At 46.8% G+C, this 10,795-nt stretch overlaps 2 protein-coding genes across 2 annotated transcripts; both read right to left on the bottom strand.

Annotated features, from left to right (window-relative positions):
• Positions 1 to 92: 92 nt before the first annotated feature.
• Positions 93 to 1,865, bottom strand: ALTATR162_LOCUS9247 (uncharacterized protein; the record flags this gene model as incomplete). The annotated part of the gene is made up of 3 exons (XM_043316880.1): positions 93 to 805; positions 870 to 1,710; positions 1,773 to 1,865. The coding sequence occupies 3 exons, from the start codon at positions 1,863 to 1,865 to the stop codon at positions 93 to 95; spliced, it is 1,647 nt and encodes a 548-aa protein (XP_043172815.1).
• Positions 1,866 to 2,184: 319 nt separating this feature from the next.
• ALTATR162_LOCUS9248 (uncharacterized protein) lies at positions 2,185 to 4,319 on the bottom strand (the record flags this gene model as incomplete). Its single annotated transcript, XM_043316881.1, has 3 exons — positions 2,185 to 4,003; positions 4,052 to 4,184; positions 4,235 to 4,319. 3 exons carry the CDS (start codon positions 4,317 to 4,319, stop codon positions 2,185 to 2,187), a joined length of 2,037 nt encoding a protein of 678 aa, XP_043172816.1.
• Between the last annotated feature and the right edge of the window lie 6,476 nt (positions 4,320 to 10,795).

Below are 10,795 nucleotides of genomic sequence, written 5' to 3' on the forward strand. Positions count from 1 at the left end.
AACAGCATGCTATTTATGTCTTTGATATCTCCAGAAACGTGGTCAATGCTTGTCCTAGCTCCGCCGTGGTAGTCAACCCCCGAGCAATAGCTTCATAACTTCGCATGGATCTCTTCCCTTTTCGCCTTCTCTTTCAAGATTCTCTTCAAGATCTTGCCACTTGGACTCTTTGGTATACTTGTCACGAAAATGACGCCGCCATCAAGCCTTTTGTACTTTGCCAGTCTAGCCTCGACCCAACGCTTGACTTGGGCTTCAACCACTTCCTCACCTTCCTTTCTAACAACATATGCTCTCGGTACCTCCTCGTTACCATCACCCGTGTTGACTCCGATAACCGCGACATCTGCTACTCCAGGACATTCCAACAGCACGCCTTCGAGCTCCGCCGGCGCAACCTGGAAGCCTCGGACCTTGATAAGCTCTTTCTTCCGATCAACCATATACCACAACTTGGTCTTGCCGTTACAATAAAGCACATCCCCAGTCCTGAAGTAACCCTCTTCGTCAAAATCCCGTTCTCGCGCCACACCCACATACCCACTTGTAACAGTCGGCCCTCTAACCGCCAGCTCACCTCTCACATCATAAGCTGTGATATCCCTGCCCTCATCATCCAACAATTTGACATCCAAGTTCGGCACAAATTTCCCCACACTCCCTGTGCTATCCTCCTCAGGCCAAGGAAAGATCGATCCGAAGCAACTCACCTCCGTCATGCCCCAGATCTGTGTAAACGGACTCCCCGGCGGAAGTAAGTTCTGAAAGCGCTTCTGTGTCGTAGCATCCAAATACGCTGCCCCGCCTGAAAGATGCGTTTACGAAATCAGTATCTGTCTCACATACAGTTCGTACATGGAGTTTCTTACCAAGCCCCCACCGCACACTTGCCAACATCCTCCTTTTCTCATCTCCCGACAAGGGGAGTGCTAGCATACTCGTTACTTGGGGCGGCACAAGTGTCAAGTCTGTAATCTGATGCTTCTCTACCATTTCAAGAAACAGTTTCGGTTCATACCGCCGCATAACGACCTGTTGGTGTCCAGCCCGCAATGGCGAAATATGCGTCGACGGCGCCGTAGCAGCATGAAACATCGGCAGCGCGATCAAGCGCTTAAGGATATATGGCCGCGGATTCGCCTCAAAGATTAGCATATGTTGTGCTATGAGATTGTAATGCGACAGTTTAGTCAACTTAGGCAGACCTGTCGTTCCGCTGGAAAAGAACAAACCGGCAACTGTCTCTCGACTTGTCTTCTCGTCGTCGAAACGCTGCCAGTCCGCCTCGCCATGTGTGAGTAGTGTGCGCCAGGAGCGGTGACCGTCCATTAGTTGCTGTAGAGAATCTTGGATCGCCGTGTCATCCAATGTTAAGATCTGCTCTGTGGATAGACCGCAGGCTTCCGCAGCCACAGTCATCCCATTACTCAGTACCTCCTCATCGCAAATCACCATCTTCGCTCCACTACTTCTCAACGCATGTTCAATCTCCCACCTCGTGTACCCCGGATTCGTGCCTGTGTAGATTGCTCCAGCACCTATGATACCCAAGACAATCATGGGATAGTAGATCGAGTTGGAAGCATGCACTAGCACGACATCGCCGGCACAAATCCCCGCATGTTTAAAGCCGGCGATGAGTTGACGGATCAGAAGGTAGGCGCATGCGACGGTTATATGGTGTGTTGGGGTCGCAGCATCAATGTATATCTAACACGATCCATCAGAATGATATAAAAGATGCAATGGGAGGGCACCGAGAGAAATCATACCGGTCTGTCCTGTTCAAACAGTGGGGAATCATACATCCATGACAGGATATCTTTCGTGGGGAAGAATACATGTTCCTGCGCGTAAAAAGGCATCTTGAGAATAGAAAGTGAGCAGGTTTCCGCAACTGAAGCTGAGCAGAACGCGAGTTTAGTAGGTAGGCAGTTTCGACTTATGTCATATTATAGTTCCTTGTAACCTCTTGCAGCAGCATATGCACGTAATGCACGTTGGACGCTATTTGCTGACTGCTTTTTGTGTCACCCAGCTTATCTCCGTAAGACATGGCGTTATTCTAAGATGCTGACACTAAATCGTCACGCCACGAGGTAGGATAACACATTAGACCTGGAACGACTGCTCTGGGCCTGTCATTGGTGCAACCATATCATCGAATTGTTATTTACTATCCTATCAGAACGGCTCCGTTTGCCAGAAATCCAAATTGGTCGGAACAACTTGACCCAGAAATGTCTCGTCGAAACCAAAGCCGTAAGATCCAATTAGATCATACATGTTATACTCATTCGTCGCATCAACAGTCTCGTCATTGTTCGCTGTCGCGGCCTTGACAGGGTCGAAAATCTGCGCAGGAGCTGGGGATGTAGTCGGCAAACCGCCTTGTGTTACTGAGCCAGAAGGCGTTCCAGCAACATCAAGTCGTTTCAACAAGTCGTTGATGCCCTGAACGATGTGCGTCGTGATATGTTTCTCGTTCAAATTCTGTGCCACCTTGGCTAAGAAGGACGATGACCGCCGCGATAGAGACAGCACTTGATTGATGTTGAAGTTGAGGCCAAGGCCAACCGGCTCTGTCGCCCACTCTGGTGACTGTACTTGCGTCATACCTCCCCAGGTCTTTGCCATCTTCAGCAAAAATGTAGCGCAGAATGCGACCATGGTATGGGTAAAGATAGGCACTGCAGTCATTGCTTTGCGAAGATCTGGCTCCTCGAAGATGAGGGTAAGGGTGCTGGTTGCGGCGGTGATGGCGATGTTGGCTGCTTCTCGACGATCGTAGGAGAGTGATTCGGACGTTGCGGCGCTAGGTGGAGGTAGAGCACGCAGCGCGAGTGAGTTGAGTTGAAACCGAGCGAAGTGGTAATATAGCACCACGCCTTTTGAAGGATACGACCCAATAGATGGGCTGTCAGCGGATCTAGCTTGCCATGCGAGCCGCCATTGTTCGATTGCGAAGTTGAAGAGGCGAAGTTGTTGAAAGTCGGGCTCCGTGAGTGGTTGCTCCGGGTCGCTGCCGTAGGCAATGTATGCTTCCGTCAAGATCTTGAACAAAGTGACTTGGGCTCCTAGTCTGATATCGCCTGGCGTAGTCTTCGGACTGTCAAGGAAATGTTCAATATTCTTGATCGCGATATCTTCATGAACGATAGATGGACGTCCATATGCGATGCTGAACTGTTTGTCGCACACGTAAAGCGCGTACCATAAACGAACGTTATCACGCTGCTCTTCATGCCCTCGCATAAGCCGCTGGTAAGACATATGCAAGTTCATCTCGACAGCGTTTCTTACAGCAAGCCCTGCCAACTTCCAGCTCAGATTAGAGAGATAGAAAGCGGCCAGAGCTAGCGCACGAATATCGTCGAGGTTCTGAGGTCGAGCGAGAAAGGCGCTGTAAACCAAGGATACGAAAATGTTATAGCATTTCTGTAACGCTTCGTCTCGACCTGGCGTGTGCAACGCAGAGATGGTAAGTACAGCTGCAGTGAGAAGCGTGGACTGGCGACGCACTGCTTCCAGAGAGTCGTATGGAAAGAGTACACCAGCCCAAAGATAAAGGCGGATGTCTTGCATGTACCGTCTGAATAGGTCCTCAGCTTCCGGCAAAGACACTATACCTTGAGCTATGAAGTCCTCTTCGACAGAGCTGGAGTTTGGCTTCCACCGTACGCTGCTCCGAAGGTTCCGAATCCGAGTAAGGTCGTATAGACTCCTCATGGGCGCTGTTACCAAGCCGGATTCTTCGCCCGACTCGCGCTCTACCGAGGTGTCTCTTGTCATATCCATGGGTGGTGGAACAACGAAAGTTGCATGTCCGTTCTCAGACATTACGTTTGTCGGGCTGATGGTCACACTATGAGTGCGTCCTAAAGGAGGCTGGGGCGAGCCTTGACTGACTGGACTATCCAGGCTAGGGAGTTTGTTATGTTGAAGAAGACGCTGCACCGCCGAGCGCAGCTGTCCCAACTCGGCTGTCGCATTGGATTTCCAACTGGAGTACTTAGCAATGGCAAAAAAGACACGGAAGCCGAGCACCTACGCAGCATCTTCGTCCAGTAGGCGTTGGTTCAAGTTATATGGGACACATTCAGTCCCGCTTCGCAGACACTTTGCGCACTTTGCTTCATTGTCGACAGGTTCGCACTTGATCTTGTGCCGTTTACACTCCGCACCTATACAGCATGGGTAAGGAGTCGTGATCGAGTGGGGCGCGTTGACTTACAGGCTCTGATCCTCGGCGTGCGCGGTGCAGGTCGGCGTCCATCTTCATGATCCGCATCCTCACTCAGACGCTTCAGTGGAGACATTTCCAAGGTCCCATGCCATCGGACCTGCAAAGGATGAAACCGTCAGAGATCGTCGCGACACGACATTCAGGCTCAAGACACCGTGCTCGCGCTCGCGCTCGTGACATGATGAGATTGTCAGGAGGCTAGCCAGCCATCGCGGAATCTCAGCGCTTAACCCAAACGAGCGACAAAGTGGGGTTCATGCAAGTCAAGCCGCCCATAAGCCTAAAGTGCCACACCAACATCCTTTCTCATCATCCAGGAATCCACACTCTCAACTACAACTGTCAGGGCATAATTTTGGAAAATCTCGAGTTTGTATTACGCCATGCAACTAACCTCTAAAACCAAGTGCGCAGACATGCGGAAAGCCATCCTGAAGAACAAGCACAGCACGGGACGAATCAGGTCTACGCCGCAAATTGCACGTCATAGTTGTCGTAAGTCAACAGCGAGACGACTGGTAGTGATTGCGATATTCCCTACCGTCGAATCAGCCTAGATTTGAATACCTGTGATCGCATCGAATTGGCGCTGCGGGCAGGGCTCTGGAGATGACCTATACCGTATCGTTGTGAAATAAGAATTGATGCCCGTGTCGAATTCAGTGAACACCAGCATCATCCCCAGTTTTTGAACGACTGTGACAACGAACGTGCTTCCCTGTACGAACTTTCAAAGTGGTCATGATTAACACCACAATCCAGAGCAGTGTTCGTTAGCCCGAGTCACACAGTTATCAAAGTCATAACTACGCTGATAGCAGCGAACGCGACTTCGTTGTTACTTCCACCCTTCATAGCCCACTTTTCGTATCGGATTGGCAACAACTGCGCCATGAACCTCATTCATACTCGATATGGACACTCGCCTTGGTCATATAACTAGTAGGCTTCCATGCTCAGGTATTTATGTCGCCCCGCAATCGGCACTGTAGGGTCACTTTGTGTCAACAGATCGCTCGAATCCTCCGAGGCAGTTACTGTTCACAATCTCTTCCTCTACTCTGCGGCCTACGACCTATGCCAGAGCGAATCATACGTCCAGTAACGCGTATACTCGGGGTGGTCTATCCGTGCGTGCATTCCCGTGATTATTGCTCGCCATATCCGCTCAAATAAAACCCGCTCCACCCTTGTTTTGCAGAGTGCGAAACAAGGTTGAGTAGACCTGTCATGTCACAGAGTGAGAATGTCTGTATGTTATAACTCCTCTCTTATCTTCTAGCAATATCGTAATTCTACGCCCTCTTCTTTACGGCTGCTGTAAGCAGATCCGTACCGTGCGCGCCAATTATAGAGCGAGCCCAAGATCATGCAGGGCAAAATTCCAAGTGTCTGGTCAGTTCTTTAGACCAAGGATATGCCTTTGCTTTTCAAGGCGCCTCGTGGCTGTCAATATCACTCCAAGAACTTCCAGGTACTTCGGATCATCCCACTGGCCAAGAATACCAAGCACCATGCTCGGGTTCATTTGGCCCGCTAGAAGGATATCCAAACAAGACACAGCATCAACGGGGTTGAAGTTTTCCATGGACTTCAACATCCCCATCACCACCGTAAGCGTAACCTCCTTGCTATTCAAGACTAATGTGGCATCTTCATCGCTGTGTTTGTCTTGAGCAATGAGTAGGCTTGAAATAGATGGAACGATGTCCCAAAGGTGGTATTCGGTACGTCACACAGTTTTGAGCATATCATCTGTGGTCGTTTAAACTAGTCTTCAGTGTTGTCAGGAAGATGTTTTTAGTTACCTGCGTCTCGGACATGAGGGACTGCGACTTTTGCTGCACCGGGTTCCAACACCTCGACAACAAAACCAAGGCTTTACTCAGATAGTGCTGACACGGAACATCTTTATCCTGAGACTAGCCCTCTTTGGATATTGCGATCGCCGCTCGATCCGACGCATCAGCAACGACGCATCAGACAGCACTGTCGCTCATACAAAGTTTATTCGCGCATACTTGAACACTGTGTCACTCTTGTCGCTAGCGTTCATTCAAGTAGGGTCAGAGTCGGCTTTGGGTGCGCAATGGAACCAGTGAAGAACAGTCAACCGTTAACACCGCAAGAGGTTGTAAATCCAAAGTACACAATTACTCCGCGCACGAAAACTTTCTCGTCCTTCTTGGACTCTTCATATATGTACTACTGCGCTTCTTATGAGGTACCAGCAGTCGTTTCATCCTAATTTACAGCAGCAAGTTCCCCTATTGCCATACCAAGGCTCCTTGTCGTAATAACATACATTCGTTCCTGTTCATTCTCGACCACAGTAGGGTCACAACGGAGAGCACTCAATTCGATCCAACTACGGATTTTCCTTCCTTGAAGGGCAAAGTCATTCTTGTTGCGGGTGGTAAGAGAGGTCTAGGCAAGCACTCCATCCATGATCTTACAAAACACAATACAATCGAGATCTGGCTTGGCACTCGCCAAATTTACAAGGGCCAGGAAGCCATTGATGAGATCAACCGACAGCTCCCTAACGCTCCGCCTATCAAGATCCTTCAAATGGATCTTTCCCCTTTGGAATCAATCCGCGAAGCGGCCATGACCCTCTGCCAGCAATCACAACGCCTTAATCTGCTTCTAATTGCTGGTATTCTAGGCGGTGACTTGCTAAACCGGACCGCCCAATAGGCAAACCTTGGTACCAATTGATGCGTCCGTATTCTCGTCCTCCCACCGAACTAGACATGCGCGGCTGTTAATATATATGCTTCATCAGAGTGGTCTTTCGACTGAATTTAGAGAAATCTCTCTTATGAGAAGCCCTTTGAGATATAATCCGTTAAGAGTGTTAGCCCGGACTAGTGTTGACGCTGAGGGGTCTTGGCTAACAAGAAGCTACAAGGTCTTACTTATTATTCTACATGCCTGCTAGACCTTGTCTGCAGGGCCGTGCGGTAACTAACAGACTGGGCATCATTCCGTGAGTAGTAATTATCGATCGTGCAAAGTACAACCACATTACGTGACCTTGCTGTTACAAGTAACAAGAAGGATTCTCTCCTTAACGCGGAAAGTCGCGGTTGGAGGCCAACCAGAGACCACGTCAGAAGGTAATGATTATGGCCGGGCTAGGATCACGTGACTAGCATCTCGCCAAGACCTAACATCTTAAGATGCTAGGTCCTCTCTAGATGCTAACGACATTAGAGATGCCTAGGGCTAGGCTAGAGGACACAGGACATAGCAATAAGGATATAAGGATAGAAAGGTTTTATTATTACACTCGTTATAGTTAACTTAAATAGTTTATCTCTTATATAGATTGTTATCTAGTTATTCTATTACACATAAAATTAGATTATCTTTACCTTTAGTTAGCTTTATTAACTCTTTTCTATATAAATTACTAGATAAACTACACAGCTTACTACTTTAGTCTACCTCGCCTTAGTATAGACTAAGCTTAGAGAAGTATAGCCTAACCCCGTGTAACACTTTAACTACCTATCGATTTAAGTAGATAGATTAACTAACTAATCGCCTAAATAAGGTTAACAAGATATTATCTCTAAGAGCTACTTAGAGCAACATAGCCTAGAGTCTAGGACCCTCCTAAGCGCTAGAGAATAACGTTATACTTAACGCATCTAACTTAGACTTAGAGGAGAACCCTAGTGCTACAGAGCTTAGGAACCTTAGGCAACAGGCCTATATCTAGGCATAATAGAAAGTTAGGCTACAGAATATAATTAATTAGCTTATAAGTTAGCTAATAGCTACCCTAAATAAACGCTTAGTTTCTATAAAGAAACTTAAGATAGTAGCGCGTAAGAAATATAATAAGGGACGCAAGGAATTGCAAATATTCCTTACTAACATTAACTTATACTGCAAATTTAACGAAGTACCTATCGACTAGGACAAGATCCTTATAGTAAGCATATAACCTGTTTTACTAGCGAGCGGCCCACCCTACTAAGCGGCCTATAAACACTAGCAAAGCGTACGCGCAGCGACGTAGCTTAGCACCACAACACAATTTTTATACTCTTACAACAATATAGTATTATTTAGAAGCGTCGCTATCATTCGCATCATTAATTTCTACCTTGCACGTACGAGAGTTATGCCCAATCTTGCCGCAACGGCCGCAGCGTCGCCCTGCGCGCAACCTCTTCGCTGGCTCCTTACCCTCCTTACAACTACTACCCTCCTTTTTAGCAATTAAGTCTAATACCTCGCTAACTATTAGTGTCTCCTCTGCCTGTACGTAGCGTCTCTTGCGACTCTTACGCTTAGTAAGCGTCTCTGTTGCGTCTTAAAGGCGCCCTATCTCTGCGCGTATTAACACTATCTTATAAGCTATCTACTGCGCGCCTTTTGTTAGCTGTTGCACCTGCTTGTTAAGTAAATTTGCTAGAGACCCTTAATAGATTTGCATTTTATTTTGAATTAGCGTTAATTGCGCCTCTATTTCTTTAGCGTTGCGCGGTGTTTTTGCCTCTTAAGCGGCGTTATCTTGCTGTAGTAGAGTTTGCGTACGCAGCTGTACATCTAGCTTTAATAACACGGCTTGTAGATTATGTAGATACAATCTAGCGCCTCGAAACCCTGCGCAAGCATTCTCTCTTGTAAATACCTTCTTAAAAGCTACTTTAAAGGCTAGTAAGAAGGTCTGTTTGTTAATGTAGTAGATGCGATCGCGTACTAAGGCTAAGATCTTATCGCCGTACGCGCGCTTTAACAGCAAGAAGCAGGCAACGTTAAGCGGCTGCAGGAGGTGCGACGAATGTAGAGGCATACAGAGGGCGATAATCTTCTTCTCCTTGCAGCGATCCTGAAAATCTATTAAGTAATAGCTCTCGTGGCCGTTAATAATAAGCAGCCTATACGCTCCTACAGGCCTTACATGCATATTAAAGTGTTTAAGCTAAGCAAGCGCTAGATTGTTGTTTGTCCAGCCTGTTAGGCTTACTTAAATAACCTAGTTGCGTAGGAGGTCCTTAGTAAACTAGTTAGAGATAAGAACCTTGCTAGCAAAGATAAGGAAGGGTAGGATAACGCGCCCTATTGCGCTAACGCCCTATATTAACGTAGTCTACTCGCGGTTACTAGGCTAAAGCTTCTTTGCTTTCCTAGGCTTATCTATGCCTATCACTACGAGTTGCGACGATATCTTGCCTATTAGGAAGCCAGACTCGTTAAAGTTGTATATGTCGTCGTCTATAATGCTGTACTTCGCCTTTATGTTCTGAACTAGCATAAACTAGGGCTTAATAATTGCTAGGTCCTCGCAGAGAGCTCGCTAGCGATCGTATGGACAGCTCTAGCGCGTGCGCAGCTTAGGTATACGCTAGATAAACCTGTTAACGCAGTTCTTGCCAACAGACTTAACGCCGCGATCGCGCAGCAATCTATTAGCTATATCTTGTACGTGTAGCTTCGAGGGCGGTACTCTACGCAGATTCTCATCAAGTATACGTTGTACAATCACCTCCTCTTCTAGCTTCGTTAGGCTCTTTAAGTTTAGCTCGCAGTCGCGTCTAGAGGGCTTCCCGTCGCGTCGCCGTCGTATCGTCGTCTTTAGGACTTTGTAGACTGCCTCCGCACGCCGCAGGCTTGGAATTTAGTTACGTTTAACGTCTAAGAGGGCAGGCTGCACATCAGCTTTAGTATAAGCCTTAAGAGGTTGTAGATGTTAAGACATTACGTGTTGTTGCTAGGTACGCGTGTTAGTAGGGGAACTAGGCCGCTTAGTAGGGTGGGCCGCTCGCTGGTGAAACAGGTTGTATAAAAGGCAAGGCCTTAAACTAGATGCAGCCTTATGTAGACAACTACCTACTAGATACAGAATATAAGAACTAAAGACAGAACTAGAGCTATATTTATAAGTTAGACTAAATTTAAGCAAGAGATAGGACGCATCTTTAGAGAAGTAGACGCTAAGAATTATGCAAAGAAACAGATTACTTACCTAAGGTAAACTAAGTCTGTATCTACCTACACAGCTAAGTTTAAGCAACTACAGGCTAGGATTAATTAGGACGACGCGGCACTTTAAACAGTATTCGAAGCAGGCCTAAAAGAAAATGTTAAGGACGGCCTTGTACACTACGATAAGCCTAAAACGCTACAAGCTCTAATTAAGCTAGCTACGCGCATTAACAATTGCTTATAGGAACGCTCTTAGCAAAAGGGATAGTTCTAGCCTATAATAGTTAACATAAGGAAGTAGCGTAGTAGATACAATAAGGATAGTAATACTATTATAACTAGTATGGTACAAGAGAAGGCTAAAGATAGAAAGACCTAAGGAAAGAGATATAATAGACTTTCTAAGGAAGAAAGCTAGAAGCGTTATAATAATAAAGTATGTCTCTATTATAGTAAAGTTAGACACTTTGTTAAAGACTGTAATAAAGAATAGGTTAAGTAGGCAGCTATTGAGATTAGGATAATTAGACTAGGAATGCCTTACCTAACCTAGGAAGAGTTAGATAATAACTAAAGCAACTTAGACATCTATAAGGAGGCACG

Source organism: Alternaria atra, assembly GCF_907166805.1.
Source record: "Alternaria atra isolate CS162 genome assembly, contig: 29, whole genome shotgun sequence".
NCBI lineage: Eukaryota > Fungi > Ascomycota > Dothideomycetes > Pleosporales > Pleosporaceae > Alternaria > Alternaria atra.